At 49.8% G+C, this 16,502-nt stretch overlaps 1 protein-coding gene across 1 annotated transcript in view; it reads left to right on the forward strand.

The window, feature by feature from the left end:
- Window positions 1–9,978, forward strand: part of LOC119432861 (nuclear pore membrane glycoprotein 210-like) — a 238,239-nt gene extending 228,261 nt beyond the window's left edge. The window contains exons 20-21 of the mRNA XM_049658424.1: window positions 9,741–9,812; window positions 9,884–9,978. Of these exons, the coding sequence (XP_049514381.1) occupies window positions 9,741–9,812; window positions 9,884–9,892 (81 nt within the window). The 3' untranslated portion in view covers window positions 9,893–9,978. The remainder of the gene's footprint in view (window positions 1–9,740; window positions 9,813–9,883) is intronic.
- Window positions 9,979–16,502: the final 6,524 nt, after the last annotated feature.

The raw sequence follows: 16,502 nt of genomic DNA on the forward strand, positions 1-16,502 counted from the left end.
TTCCTGAGGCATGAACTGCGTCGTCGTCGAAAAATTCAAGTCCTCGAATTTCTCCAGTGAACCTCATTGACGTTATTGTGGATGGTTTTCGTACCCTTGCGCTTGTAGACACTGGTGCTGCTGTTTCAGTGATTGATGTAATACTATGCCGCTTGCTTCGGAAGGTTACGACGATGTCAACGGGATTATCCCTCCGTACCGCGGCCGCACACCATATTCAGCCGTTAGCCGCCTGCACAGCCCGCGTCATAATTCAAGATGTTGTTTATCCCATTGAGTTTCTTGTGCTACCAGCCTGTTCGCATGATGTCATCCTTGGTTGGGATTTTCTTTCTCGCCATCATGCTGTTATTGACTGTGCTCGTGCCGAGGTGGCGTTCTCTGCGTTGTGTTCCGCGTCGTCTGCGCCTACAATGGAAAAGTTGTTTGTCACTGAGGATACGAACATACCACCCAGTAGTACAGTCCTTGTCCCCGTGTCCTGTGCCGCTGTTCGTGAGTCTGCAGTTCTCTTTTCACCCTCCGAGACCGTTCAACACCGCAGGAATCTCACGTTGCCTTTTGCCGTTCTCGACATGACCAACGGTGCCGCATCCTTATTTGTTACGAATCCGTTGCCGGTTCCCTCAACCTTACTCCATGGAGAGTGTATCGGCACAATTCAGGTGTTCGACGTATCCTCTATCTTCTGCCTTGACGACGTGGACAACTTCCACCTTAGTGCCTTGACGCCTTCTGCTAGTACGCCTGATCGACCGCCTTTAAGTGTGTTCGGCTCCGCCATCGACGACGAACTTGCAGAGGTGCACCGCGAGAAACTTCTTACACTCCTCAACCAGTTTCGAGGCTCGTTTGATTGCCAGAAGACGTCATTAGGCCGCACGCATACTGTTCTCCATCCGATTGACACCGGCTCACAAGCGGCTCTGCGCCAGCACCCTTACCGCGTATCCCCTGCTGAGCGTCATGTGATCGCCGAACAAGTCGACGACATGCTTCAGCGCGGCATCATTCAGCCGTCCTGCAGCCCCTGGTCGTCGCCTGTTGTTCTTGTGAAGAAAAAAGATGGCTCAATCCGCTTCTGCGTCGACTACCGCCGATTGAACAAAGTTACGCGAAAAGATGTGTATCCCCTGCTACGCATCGATGATGCCCTCGACTGCTTGCAAGGAGCCGAATTATTTTCATCACTAGACTTATGGTCCGGTTATTGGCAGGTCCCTATGGCACCATCCGATCGCCAGAAAACTGCCTTCGTAAACCCCGATGGGCTGTACGAATTCAATGTTATGCCCTTCGGCCTATGTAATGCCCCAGCTACATTCGAAGGATGATGGACAGTGTCTTGCGTGGGTTGAAATGGAAGACGTGCCTGTGCTACCTGGACCATGTCGTCGTTTTCTCCCCTGATTTCGACAGTCACCTCCGTCAACTTCACGAGGTACTGAGCTGTTTGACGCGCGCAGGCCTTCAGCTTAACATCAAGAAGTTCCGATTCGGAGCTCGCAAACTCACCATCCTGGGCCACGTAGTCTCTAAGGACGGCGTCCTTCCAGATCCGCAGAAACTTCGTGCTGTTGCTGAATTCCCGAAGCCTACCACCGTGAAAGTGCTTCGCAGCTTCCTTGGTCTATGCTCATACTTTCGCCGCTTTGTGCAGAACTTCGCTTCTATAATAGCACCACTGACGAAGCTGCTCACCGGCGATAGCTATCTGTCTGGTTGGTCGCCGGCGTGTGATGAGGCTTTCGCAACATTACGCCGTCTCTTGACTTCACCGCCTATCCTACGTCACTTCGACCCTGCTGCTCCGACCGAGGTGCACACGGATGCTAGTGGGATCGGCCTTGGCGCTGTCCTTGCCCAACGTAAGCCGGGCTTCTCTGAGTACGTTATTGCCTATGCGAGTCGTGCCCTTACCAAGGCCGCACTGCCGCAAGTACTCGGTTACCGAGAAGGAATGTTTGGCAATTGTTTGGGCGTTGCAGAAATTTCGCCCTTACTTGTATGGCAATTCCTTTGATGTCGTCACCGATCATCATTCGCTCTGTTGGCTGGCTTCACTGAAGGATCCGTCGGGTCGACTTGGACGCTGGGCGCTTCGTTTGCAAGAATTCGATATTCGCGTTCTTTACCGCTCCGGACGCAAGCATGCCGACGCCGACGCACTTTCCCGCTCGCCGGTGTCTTCTGATGTTGCGCCTGTTTCCCTTTACGCAACTTCCTTAGCCAGCATCAATATCACTGACATGCCTTCCGAACAGTGCAAGGATCCCTGGATCGCCTCGCTGATCGACGTTCTCTCTATGCCTTCGACGACACCAGCCCCACAGCTCTCTCGTGCCCTTCATCGCCAAGTACCTCATTATGCGCTCCGGGACGACATGTTGTACCGCCGCAACTACAAGCCCGATGGTCGAAAGTGGCTTCTTGTCATACCTCGCCATTTGCGCTCCGATCTGTGCACGGACTTTCACGCAGACCCACAAAACGCGCATGCTGGCGTTTTGAAAACGTATGATAGACTTCGCCAGCGATTCTACTGGCGTGGAATGTACACATACATCCGCAAGTACATTCATTCCTGCATTGAGTGTCAACGCCGGAAAACAACTTGTCACGCACCTGGCCCATTACAACCTTTGCCATGTCCCGCTCGCCCGTTTGACAGAATCGGCGTAGACCTGTACGGATCACTTCCTTCCACCTCTGCGGGCAATCGGTGGATTATTGTGGCCGTCGACCATCTTACTCGATATGCCGAAACCGCCGCTCTTGCAACAGCTTCAGCTCGCGATGTTGCCTTGTTCGTCTTGCGCCGCTTCGTTCTTCGCCATGGTGCGCCACACTAGCTGCTTAGTGACCGAGGGCGTGTGTTTCTTTCTCAAGTTATCCAAGAGCTTCTCAGTGAGTGCAATATCATTCATCGCACCACTACAAGTTATCATCCGCAAACTAATGGCTTGACAGAGCGCTTTAACCGAACACTCGGTGATATGCTATCCATGTACATAGCCTCCGACCATTCTAATTGGGACTTGGTGCTTCCTTTTGTGACATATGCATACAACACTGCCACGCAAGCCACCACTGGATTTTCGCCTTTCTTTTTACTATACGGACGTGAGCCATCTTCCACACTGGACACTATACTTCCGTACCGCCCGGATGCATCCGAATACTGCACAGTCTCAGAACTTGCTCAATGTTCCGAAGAGTGCCGCCAACTCGCACGCTCATTTACATCCGTGACCCAAGGTCTTCAAAAAGAGCGCCTTGACCCGGCTGAACCTACCCCTACCTTCCCTGTTGGCTCATTCATGTGACTTTCAATTCCGTGCCCCACCCCTGGTCTCTCCCACAAGTTTGCAGCGAAGTATCACGGTCCCTACCGGATCGTTGAATGCACATCGCCGGTGAACTACGTCGTCGAGCCTGTGACACCTCCCACCGACAGACGCTGCCGTGGTCGTGAAACAGTCCACATGGGCCGCTTAAAGCCCTACTACGACCCTCTGGTGCTTGCCTCACCTTGAGTCGCCAGGATGGCTCCTCTTCGTCGCCGGGGCCAATGTAGTGGGGAATAGAGTCCGCAACCATTGAGAGAGGATGACGAAGCCCAGCCACCCGGAGAGCACGAGACAGTGACCGACGCTCTTGGACCAAGGCTGTTGTTACGTATAGCCCCTGCTTGTAAATAAACCCCCTTAGAATACATCTTTTCAAGCATTCTTGTATATATCTCCTTAAACTTCTTTCTCTTCCTCAAACCTTCTCTAACTACCTCGTACCGCTACCTATGGATCTGCTTTATGGCATTCTGCCTGGTGTAATAATATGCAACTGCGTATAATGCGCTAATATGCATGGTTTGGTCCGGTGAAAGGGCTGCTACTAGATGGCTCTAGATACTAGATGCCACTAACAGTGGCACGTGGAAGTACTTTGTGCGCAATAATTTCTTGATGTGTGCACATGGCATTGGGGCACTGAACGCGATTGCTCCTCTGTCGTAGATTTTTTTTTTCCCCACACATTTTGAGTGCGGCTCTTACACAGGTACGATCCTTAAACGAGTCTATACAGTATGCCTTAAAGGACCGCATGAGTGCATTTTATAGGAGCCTAAAACGGCATGCTTTAGTGCCTAAACATGTGGTCTCTACTCAACTTTTCCACTGCTGCTGCTGCTGTTGCTGTCTTGCACACTGCATCGGAGGGTGGTTGTGAACGTGTATAATATAGAGTCGACCAATTCTTTAAAAGTACCATGCGAGCGTCAACTGGCCAAAAAGCCAGTGCCTTCTAACGGCGGGAAGCAACGAGATCAGCAAGAGTAGCGTATGCGCACAAAGTTATGCTAGGCTCTTCCCACTAGCACAACACGGCCCCTGGCATGATTAATTCGGTGCAAGCTTCCAGGCTTATTTATCAAACGGCATCTAACTTTGAAGAACCGAAGCCGAGGTCTACTAAGCCATAAGACACATCTGCAAGAATATGATTTTAAACGTGTGCACCAAGGAATGGGCTAAAATTGCGAAAACGAAATCGGTATTCTAGGACAAATGTGCTGCAAGAACTATTTCTTCTTTTTTGCGCACTTCTTTTTTTATCTTACGGTGCATGTTGACTACAGCGGCATAACTTTAAAAAAAAGATGCGTCCGGTTCTCGCGCACTTGCTGTCTTCTAAGCAGGGGAGCTTCCACTGAGTTAGTCACGGCAGGGGTGGTGTCATGCTTGTGGAAAGAACCAAGCAGACGAAACTTGTGCTTCGAGTGAACTTTGTGCACATGTGCTCCTCTTGCTGATCTCGTCGCTTCGCGCCATTAGAAGACACTGACCGGCCAGCCAGTCGACGCTCACGCGGTACTGTTAACTAATTGGTCAGCTGTACATGATCGGGATGTGGGAGAGGCATCTGTGAGCCCTTTCCGGCAGGTACCGTGTGGACATCTCCACAATGCCCTCTGGAACTGTCTGGCCGTTGACACAATGTCCTCCAGACAGCTGTAATTACGCGTGAGCCCCCCGCAAAAAGCATTGTAGAAGCTGCAGCGCTTACTTTTGTACTCGCATGCAACAGCCCAGAGGGAAGATTGTATGGTAGAAAGAGGAGACAGAGAATGCGTAAAGCCAACGCCCCGTCGAAACGGGTCAATAATAATCACTCTTCCCTCGTGGCAACTCGCGTACATGGGATGATCGCAGGATAAGGAAAAGACACCATCAGAAAGCATGCTTCATTTGGGGTCTCTTCAATAAAAAAAAAACGCTACTACTAGGCACGGCAACAGTTGCGGCAACTGTAAAAAGTTTAATTCAAGGTGTGAAAAGGAATGTTCATGCTGAATGCGATGTTGGGCTATTTGGTTCATGCTTGAAATGTGGTACTGGCGCAACAAAACTAAGAGGAAAGAAGAAGGGACAGAAAGAGCGCCAACTTGCAACTGAATTTATTACATAGACACACCAATATTTTATACACACAGGACTGACATGCACAGAACCATGTCCAGAAAAAAAAAATTTTACAAATCACCATAGTGCGTTTAAAAATTGGTACTCATTATTGTGCAATGAGACTGACGGGACACTGACACAAGCATCACCCTTTTTCTTTATAAAAAAAAAACGCCTCCAGCAATTCACGTGCCAGCGTTCCCCGACTCTTACCTAGCAGACGCGTGTCCCTAAACTGTGGCTCACAGCCACACGAAGCACAATGAAAGGGCGGGTGCAAACCTGAACCGTTTTTCATCGATAATTTGTGCTCCGTGAATCGGTCATTAGTGCAACGTCCAGTTTGGCCGATATATACTCGGCCGCAATCCAGAGGTATCTCGTAGACTGTGCCGACGGCACAGCACAGAAAAGGCTTGGTGTGCTCCTTTGTGCACACAGGCTTGGCCCTTTGAGAGGCAATGAGGGTGCAAAGCCTCGACAGCCTATTAGGCGCAGAGGAAACCACAGGCACGTCGTGCCGATTGACAACCTTTTTCAGTTTGTGCGAGACCTTGTGCATGTACGGCACAACTAGCGGTCTTTTCTTATTTCTCTGCTGCTGACCGGGCCCTCTGCTAACGCCCTTCAACCTCTGTAGCAGCATCTCGGACACACTGATAAGGACCGAAGAAAGGAAGCGTCTTGCAACCAGCCGCGATTCTTGTAAGTGAAAGCTCTCTTTCATCGTGTGTTCGTATGACTTCATGAGCGCAGACCGAAGACACATCGTCGTCGCTCTAGCCCTTTTCACGGAATCGAACTGGAATAAATCTTTTCGCGCTCACGGTCTATATTGCCAGCAACCATGTTGCTCGCCTAGGGTCATACAAATGTCTAAAACTGCAGGTGCATGTTCGAAGGTAGTTCATAGGTAACGGTTAAAACTTTTCATGCTGTCTGCATAGGGATAAAACCGAATCTACTACATGAGACATAGACACAGAGTTACAATGTTTCAATACCACAAGGAAATCGTCAACGTATCTAAAAATCTTGAGGGTAGTGTCCGTGTCAATCACACTCTCTAAAATACGGTCAATACATGAAAGAAAAATGGTGCATAAAACAGGAGCAACACATAAGCCGATGCATAGCCCTTTTTTTGCACGACCAGGTCGTCATTGCATGAAATGAAGGTGCTGCCTAAGTAAGAGGGACATAAAATTGTCAATGAACAAGCTGGAAGAGTTAATAAAATCTATGCCACGATGATCCTCAATGCAATTTTTTACGCAAGACAGAAGTTCATTATGCGGTATGGAATAAAAAAGGTCCTCTAGTCAATAGAGAATGCTTAGGCAATGTCCCGTCTGCTGTTGAGGAAATCAATGACTTGAGAGGAGTTCTTAGTGAAAAACAGATCAGCAAAACAAAGCTTTTTATGATTCTTTAACAAAAAAAAAAAAACTGGCTGACACAAAGCTGCCATGTGCCATGCTCGGTTACAATGGATCTAAAGGGCATATCGGGCTTGTGCGTTTTAACCGTGAAGAACACTGCTAAGCTAGTGCCCCTACTTTCGCGAACGGATTTTGCAAGGTGCTGCAAGTTCAGTTCTTTGCAGAAGGCTACAGCCCGCCTTTTTACCTTGGACGCAAAAGCTGGCGTGGAAGCAAAATTTTTCCCAATGGCATGGGATGCTTTATCCAGGATGAGTGAAGTAGGCATGGCAACAAAGCCACCTTCCTTGTCCGCCTGAAGAAGTGACAGTTCTCATTCCTTGAAGAAGGTGACGACATGGCCTGTAGACAGCTTGGGACGCACAGTACTGCGATCTCTTAAGAGGGCATCAGGGTGCGTACAGGTCCTTGAAATCCTTTAAAACCCTTGAAATTGAAAAGTGCGTTTTCAAGGCCCTTGAAAGTCCTTGATTTTTTTTTTTCCTTCCTTGAAAATCCTTGAATTTCGTGAGCAATGCACTCTGATATTGACATTGCGACCTCCTTTCTGTGGTAGATCAGCGTTGATCTGACAAACTCCCCATTTCAGAAAGAATACGTCAGTGCCAGCACACATGGTTCTGTTTTGCAGAACTGCAAGTAAAAAATAAAAGGCTTCACCACGTCAAACCGCGAACGCGGCACGGGTTCCTCGCTTCGGTGCTGGCTTGGCTGGCAGTGTTTATCTGCCATGGTCTATCTGCCATGGTCTATCTGCCTGTGCTACCTGGACGACGTGATCGTGTTCTCCCCGACATTTGCCACACACCTCACACGTCTTTCATCCATCCTGTCGGTGTTTCATGCGACTGGGCTACAACTTAATTCTTCGAAATGCCACTTCGGTCGCCGCCAAATTACCATCCTCGTGCATCCTCAGGTGGCCAAAGTATCAGCAGGCATACCCCTGGTCATTTCCTTTTTTGAATTGCAAGAAAGCTTTATAGTCCTAAAGAACACAAAATACAAAATGCATTCACCTCGATCGCTGGCATGTGCAGCGATTGGGCTGATTGCTTCATCTACACATCCGCATCGTCGCGGCATGGACCATTATTTGTGGGGGGTGGGGTTCAATCACATGATGGTGACTGGCCAATTGGCAGTGGCAAGAGAAGGGTTGCAGTACCTCAAACCTTAGCCCTGTGATGGTGCCACCTTGTGGCATGCATGAAAAACTGGCTTACATGCACCTTTGCTGGGTGTGCCATAAACCATAATCTAGCTCACTATAGGAACTGCCAAACAAGCTGATTGAGCACATGAATCGGTTTTAGTTTGTCGGGGCTGTTATCTGACTGCTGTGTGCTGTCTTGATAGCAGAGCAACTTGCTGACCAAAACCGATGACATCAGTGGTGTCCAAAACATGCTGGTCATTTTCTTGCCTGTTGTTTCTGGCACTGACTGTTTTGTATTATGTAAGCTGATAACAACATGCAGATGTCTTAAAGTTGGCTCGTCATTATTCACACCTTTGATGCGCTAAATTCAATTGAAAGAATGAACTCGGCATTTTCATGCATTTTAGCTTATGCACAGTGTGCTATGCTTTTCTGAAGACAAGATATGACATTGCTATATGTCAAAGGCTCGGCCTTCGAGACTATATGGTGACTCGTGCTGTTGCAGCAGCAGAATGTCTCGGAGGCCATGCAGTTCTAATCCACATTTAAAACTTTGTTGCAGTCATATAAACTTGGGCAGCATCTAATGAAACCAGAGTACCTACATGTCACTTCCTGGCATGTTCTGCTACTGCAAGCATGCCATGCTACAATGCAGTGCCGTTCCTGCATTTATTTTTTCCGTCCTATTGAAGACGTGTCCCATAACCTTCCATTAGTCTGAGGAAGCCATCGCTATGGAGGTGCAAAGTGGGCACCACTGATTACAACATGGGTCCTAATTTTAACACCTTATCAACACAACCCAAATCGCGGCGGTCGGAGCTGGGGGCCACGGGGACGCCGACTGTCATATCGAGAAGTTTCCGGCCTCGTACCGAGAGGTTCTTGCACACTATAGGCAAGAACGTATGACATATCCACAACCCCACGGGCGGCTGGACAGGTCCCAGGCAGTCGACCTGAGGCGGTTGCAGACGGGCACTTTGACCAACCCCTATCACCTGCACCGCCTGTGGCCCGCGCTGCACCCATCGCCCGGCTGCCCGTGGTGCGAGCACGAACGGGCTGATATGGCCCATATACTTTGGGAATGTCAACGCCCTGAAGAAGAAGGAACAAGAGGAAGGGGGAAGATAACAGCAGGACCATCTGAAGCGGGGCGCCTCGCTGAGAGATGGCAAGCCGCCCTCCTCAGCGAGGCACCCGAGGACCAGGAGTGGGCCGTCCAGCGGGCCAGGGCCATTGCCGAGGATCTCGAAAGATTTTTCTCCGGCGATGGACCCCTGGCAGCCTAGCCCCGGGCACCAACAGCCTTAACCGCTGGACAAATAAAGTTTATTCCTATCCTATCCTTGCACTGAATGCTTTTTAACTTTCCCAGTACTGAAAGTTTGGCCAAAGCTTGTAGGGATTGACAAAATAGAGAGCATAGCAGGCTTCTAAAATGAATTTAATCAAATGTTCAAAACACACACATGAAGCCATAGAAATCCTCAAGAAATTATAGTAGGTATTTTTCACGTTGCCTGTCTTTTTATCCCTGTAAAGTGTGTTTCTTTTCTATCCAGCATAGCTTCTACTTGTCCGGGCTTTGACTCATGAACACACTCTACTGTTTGTAAAAATACCCACAAGGACAGTTCACTGAAGACTGCATCTCTGCAGGTGCCGCTAGTGAGTGGCTCGCTGCAGCTGGAGCTGGTCGATGGCCTGTCAGCAACAGAGAGTACCCATCAGGTGAGGAGTTAGTTGGAGCTGGAGCCCTGACTGCACGAGTCTGATGGATACCCCCTTCTTCTCTTACACAGGAGCTGTAGTTGGCCGGCCATGTCACCCCCTAACTGGTGGTGGTGCTTTACTAACAGGTTTGATTGATGGCAATAAAGCCCATCTGGCATGGCTACCACCCGCCTCTCTTTTCAGAGCAACAGTCAGCTGAACTGTCTCGTAACAATAAGGGCACTCCCATATTTTTGGCAAATGGCAGAATAATAAATGTTATAGCAAGAGAACAAAGAAGACGATGCCCACTATATATATATATATATATATATATATATAGTAGACTCCCTTTAAGATAAACTCGAAGGGACTGAAAATTTGTTTATCTTATCAGAAGTTCGTTGTAACAGATGTTGTGTCTGGCAGTCCTTCGGGACAAGGGAGGCCGGTGCCGACTCAGACGCGCCAACCTGATGCCCCTTTCTCGCGGCCGAGAATTGTCACCTGGGACTGAAGGATTAGCAGTTGGTTTCCAGGCTATCTCATGCGTCACTAAACGGCAGCGTCGCCCCTTCGGTGCGGTTCCGTAAATTACCAGCGCCGCCCCGAACCACGACGAGGCCCGGCGCCGACTGCGACGCGCCAACCTGGCGCCCTTTCGAGACAGCCACAGCCCTTCCTGGTTCCGTGAACTGACCGCTATGGAGAGGCGAATCTTGAAAGGGGCCAGTGTCTGGCAATCCCGGGGGAACGACATCAACGTTCGGTTCCCAAGGTGTCAACTGCTGCCTGTGTTCGGGGGCGACCTAGCAAAATTGGAGGCGGAGCCCAGCGGGAAACGACGACACATCACGTGCGGGATATGGCCACCTGATCAAAGACTGTCATTGGCTAAAAGAACTAAAGTGTATTCCCTCGTTGAATGAAAGAGGGAAACACAAGGGATAAAACAGGGGACTTGAGTGTTGTGGGGACGCTCGACCATGTAGAACGCTCGGAGATGTAAACGTTACAACATGCAAACATGTTAGCATGTAGACGGCTCCAATATCATGGAGCCCTTCTTGTAAATTAATGTACATTTTGTATATAAAACAGTTTTTCTAATCTCCCTGGTTATCTCCTCCTCTCGGCACCTGGCACTGCACCATACATGGAACCTTCGTGGCCACTCGGACTATCGGGCTTTCGCAACAGTGGCTGGCAGCTTATGGGATCTGCCGGCGTTGACTACATCGGTGTGGTGAGTGCTACGTGTTTGCTTCTCTTTTCGCCAGACTCATTAGCGCAGGTATTCGATAGTGGTGTTTGGTGTTACTTATAATTTTGTCTCGCAGACCAAGAATATAGTGTCTCGGGGGCTGAGTTATTAGTGGGGAAAAAACACAGAGTGCACTGTAAATACGGATAAGTTTAAAATCCAGGAACTCCTCAAAAGTTGTGAGCCGATGGGCATTTTGGTTGGCCCTGTGGTAGGCAAAAGTCAACAATTGGAGCTTTTACAGAATGATGAAGTGAGTTGGGAGAACGCCGGTGAGGCCATGAAAATTGTTTTGCTGGGAAAGGAGCACAAAGTGAGAAATTCTGCAATCTCCCTATGTGGTAGCGATAAGGACGGGCTTAGTGCCTGAGTTTGCCCTTCATGTCGTCAGAACTCTCTAGTACAAGTAAGTAGTTGCTAGGAGAGTAACTGTGTGTTTTCTGGCGGGCACCGTTTTGGGAAATTCCCCTTCTTTAAATAGCAAATTTTAGGAAGGGTGAATTTTGAAGGCAAACGATATCGCTATGGAGAAATTCAGAGTGCAGGACCTCCTTCTAATTTGCGAGGAGTTAGGCATTTCGGCCGACTCCGCAAAAACGAAAGAAGCGGTTCTCGACGTCATGAAGGCAGAAGAGGTGACGGTCGAGGAAGCTGATGAGGCTTGGGAGACAATAGAGGAAAGAAAGCAAAAGGCAGAGGAGTGCAAGAGGCGCGAGCATGAAGCCGTAGAGAAGCGCGAGAGGCGCGAGCATGAAGAAGCACAAAGGCGCAGGCACGATGCCGAAATTCGCGAGAGGCGTGAGCAAGAGGCAGCGCAACGGCACGCTCTTAGGATGAAAGAGCTTGAACGGGAAAATCAGATGCTCAGATGGCGGACAGCGCGACGCCAGCTCCACACTTTCAGGACGGACGAGGACATAGTTAATTTCCTTGCCCGTTTTGAGCGAGTGTGTGAGGAAGAGGGTGTCAGCCGGGACTCGTGGGCCGAGCGATTAGGAGCACTTCTCCCGTTTAGTGTCGGTGCGTGTTTCATGCATTGCTTGTCCGAGGAGGAAGGGCGTGACTACGGCAGGGCTAAGAGGGCTTTGTTCAGGCGCTTTGGTGTAACATGGCAGGCCGGCTTCGAAGGCCCAAAAGACAGTGAAAAAGCCGAGCCTGTCGAAGATAACATTAGCACTGAGATGACTAGTGTAGAAAGCTTTGGAAAAGGTGTGATGCAAGTGACACACACACAAAGCGAAGAGAGCGGTGGATTTCCCGCTTTAGAAACGGAAGGCCCTTCAGGCCAAGTGTGTACAGCGGCGGCAATTTCGGCCAGCCCGCCAGACAAAGTCGCCAATTGCTTCTCGAATAGGTCGGAGCAAATGCTGAGGGAACCGGGAGAATCCTTCTCAAGCAAGGGAGCTTTCAGGGCAAAAGCACGTGAGGAGACTCAGAGACTGATAGGCGCATTCCCTATTGAGCAGCGGTCGCAGGACCATGGAACGATTCCAGAGGCAGCTGTAAGCAGTGATGAGTTAGACGTGTTAGTAGCCGGAAGCGAGGTTAATGCGGTCACCGATGAGAGCGGTGGTTTTCCCGCCCTAGAATTCGTGGCCGACTTCGAAGGCCAAAGTGGCAGTGACAAAGATTGTTCAGACAGCGCTGAGAGGGCTGTGGTGCCATTCGTTAACGGAAACAGTGGCAAGCGCGAAGAAGCACTTGTTTCGCCGTTTAGCGATGCTGTTTCGGAAGCAAGGGCCGACTTCGAAGGCCAGCGAGAAGTTTTGCATGCTATCGACGGCAGTGATGGAGCTACGCCACCTGAAGATAGACTTAATGACGAGATAACTTGCTCAAAGGTAAAATCTGGTCCTGCTCTATTAGAACAGCAGTCGCACTGTGAAACCCAAAGGGGCAACGAAATTTGGAGCGCGTGTGCCGAAGCCGCAGACTCTACGAAGCATGCCAAACAGAAAAGGCATAGGCGCTAAACGAGAAAGGCGGACGCGGTCGAGCCGCTTGGAGTCAAACGTGCGAAGCCAAGGCGACAGAGGCAAATTCGCTAAGGTCAGAGTCCAGGCAGAGAGCTTGAAACAGCGAAGGAGGGTAACTCTCAAGCTTAAACATTTGCTAAAATCGGGGATCGGCGTGATGCATGCGCGAAACGGAGAGTTTCGTGTAGATTCAGGTGTGGTGACCGTCGCCTGACCGCGCCGCGTAAAGTGCATTGTAAGCAGAGAAACAAAGGGAAGCGTCCTGTAGGCTGTTCCAATGTCCGATCACTGGCGGGGAAAAAGAAAAGGGTCTGCCTAGCAGATAATGGGACAGTGCGCGCGCGGGTCTGTCAATGCATCCCCCTCCCAGTACTTGGAAGCGGCTGTTCGAAAGTCGCAGCTACAAGGTGTGTCAGGCAAATTAGTGGGCTTTGCCTTCTTCGCGACGGCAGCTTGCGAAATCCCCGGAATGTGTGACCCCCTCGAGTGTGTTTGAAAGAAAGGGGTGCGATTGTGGCCCGAGAATAAGTAAACAAGGAAGATGGGTAGCATTTTCTTCTTCTTTTGTATTCATTTTGTGGGAGATGCGTGTTGAATGTTTGACAGGCGTAAAGAATGCCGCAGTTTTGTTATGTTGTTAACCTCTTCGGCTCAGGTTAGACCAACTATATAAAAGGGAGTGTTTACGCAACGACAGCTATAGAAGTGAAATGCAAAATGTCAGTTACATATAGTTTGGCAAGTCACGCGCAAGTTGCGCAAGTTAAGAAGCTCCGCTTTTGCACGCGTTTGTAATAAGACGTAGATGGTTTTCCCATTTGATTATTTAGTATTTTCGGCATTATATAATGATTATGTAGCTCTCTTATGTTAAGTATTACGAAATGTGAATTAGTGAAGACCAGTTCTCCCTTCGCCTTCCTGATCTGTGGAAGCTCTAATTCATAATTACTTAGCTTCATTACATAAACCCAGTTGGTGTCTGTTTGCGAAGACACATCATCGCAAGTTTCTTGGTACTTGTCCGGATCAACGCGCACCTTGTGTTTCAGGGTTTTCTTTAGATAGGGGGTTGTCAGATTTTTGGAATTGGTAAAGTCTGGCGATGAGAGTGGCTTGCAGTGGCGCTGACAAAGGTCGCTCCTTGGAGCTTGTCATCTTGCATTTCTGTAGTCCAGTCAGAGCCCACCTTTATGAAGAGGCCTTTGCGGGAAGATCCTTATTCCTGGAAGCAGCGGCCCCATGGCTTTAAGAGCAAAGCAGGCATCAAACCGGCCGAGGTTCATGGAACAACTCGACCTCCTGATGCATCATCTGGCGGCGGGGGTGCTGTTGTGTCTGGCGGTCCTTCGGGACAAGGGAGGCCGGTGCCGACTCAGACGCGCCAACCTGGCGCCCCTTTCTCGCGGCCGAGAATTGACACCTGGGACTGAGGGATTAGCAGTTGGTCTCCAGGCTATCTCATGCGTCGCTAAACGGCAGCGTCGCCCCTTTGGTGTGGTTCCGTGAATTGCCAGCGCCGCCCGAACCACGACGAGGCCCGGCGCCGACTGCGACGCGCCAACCTGGCGCCCTTTCGAGACAGCCACTGCCCTCGCTGGTTCCGCGAACTGACCGCTATGGAGAGGCGAATCTTGAAAGGGGCCAGTGTCTGGCAATCCCGGGGGAACGACATCAACGTTCGGTTCCCAAGGTGTCAACCGCTGCCTGTGTTCGGGGGCGACCTAGCAAGATTGGAGGTGGAGCCCGGCGGGAAACGAGGACACATCACGTGCGGGATATGACCACCTGATCAAAGACTGTCATTGGCTAAAAGAACTAAAGTGTATTCCCTCGTCGAGTGAAAGAGGGAAACGGAAGGGATAAAACAGGGGATTTGAGTGTTGTGGGGACGCTCGACCGTGTAGAACGCTCGGAGATGTAAACGTTACAACATGTAAAGATGTTAGCATGTAGATGGCTCCAACATCATGGAGCCCTTCTTGTAAATTAATGTGCATTTTGTATATAAAACAGTTTTTCTAATCTCCCTGGATATCTCCTCCTCTCAACACCTGGCACGGCACCATACATGGAACCTTCGTGGCCGCTCGGACCTTCGGCTTTCAGAACACAGACGAACTTCATCGTACTTCAAACGGTAAATGAAGTAGACTTACAATGCGGGGAAATATCACATAAAAACCATTTATTTAGCTAAACTTAATAGAAAACTGTCTTCAAGTGGTACTCTTGCTTAGTTTCATCCAGTTCGTGATGCATGTTTCTCGCTTCTGTGCAAATCGGCGTGCATCCAGAAACGACATCATCTCACCTAATCACCTTAAAAATCCTTCTGTGCCTTAGCGCTGCAGGAAAAATTTCACTAGAGAGTTCGAGCAGGCATCTGCTGCCTCACAGGTTATCGGTGCAGGCTCCGAGCTAGCGTCCTCGTTGTCATCGGTATTATCCTCTAAAGGCACCTCAAGGAACTCTTCAGTGACAGTGTCTACCGTGTCCTCTCTGCACATTGGCACATCTTTGTTGACAGTGACGGGGGTGCTCATGTCCACAAGAACACCTTTACTGCCCTGCGTAGATAGCAAGCTTGCCTCATCCTTGTCGTCATGCAAGTCATCCTTTTTTTTTTTTGTTTCCAATTCTTGTTTTCGCCTCTGTCCACAGGCAATGTGCACCGCAGGTCTCCACTGTCGGTAGCGGTGGTGGTCACTCCGAATGTTCGTCTTAACCAAAGAGTACGTCTGAGGCAGTTCATCCTAAGCGGATTTTTTTTGCATTGAGTCTATGGAAAACCAAACAAATGTTCCCATGTTGTTCATTATGTGCGACAATTTGGCTTAAGCAAATTCGTCTTAGCAAGAGTTCACTATACTTGTTAAATACACAAACAAGTGTAACGTAACAGAGGCAGCTTGAGTTTGGTAAAAATTGCCCAACAGAACTGGTTGTACATGAAAATGTTGAAGAGATAACATAGTGTGTGCACTTGCGATCTGTCTAAACATTTTAAACAGCGAAGCTGTTCTAGCTAACCGTAAGAAGTGGCGCCTGCTGTCGCAAAACCTCGCCGGGCTATAACGTCACTGCGTTGCCTAGGAACCACCTCGCGGAGCGGCGGGTGCCTCGCCTCCTCTCCATGCCGTGCACATGTTGCCTTGACATGGGACGTTAAGGAGAGCATGCGGGCGGCACGTGCAATGCTCGGGAGAGGGAAAGAGAAAAAGAAAGAGAGAAGGAAATTGAAACAGCACCAACGAGGCAACGCGAGAGCTGCTGCCGATGCTGCCCGTGTTTCCCCATTCCCCGCGTTTTCGCTGAACGCATGCAGTGTCCGTGATTGCAGCAGGCACCACTGGCAGCAGCTCAGCAGGTTTCGACCAGCCATGCCCCAGCAAGTGCGGAGGCGCAGCTTGGCCGTGACGTCATCGGGGAGATAAAGCTCGGAGCCGCCGCAATGGTGGCACAACT

This window comes from Dermacentor silvarum, chromosome 11 (genome assembly GCF_013339745.2).
Source record: "Dermacentor silvarum isolate Dsil-2018 chromosome 11, BIME_Dsil_1.4, whole genome shotgun sequence".
NCBI classification, from domain to species: Eukaryota; Metazoa; Arthropoda; class Arachnida; order Ixodida; family Ixodidae; genus Dermacentor; species Dermacentor silvarum.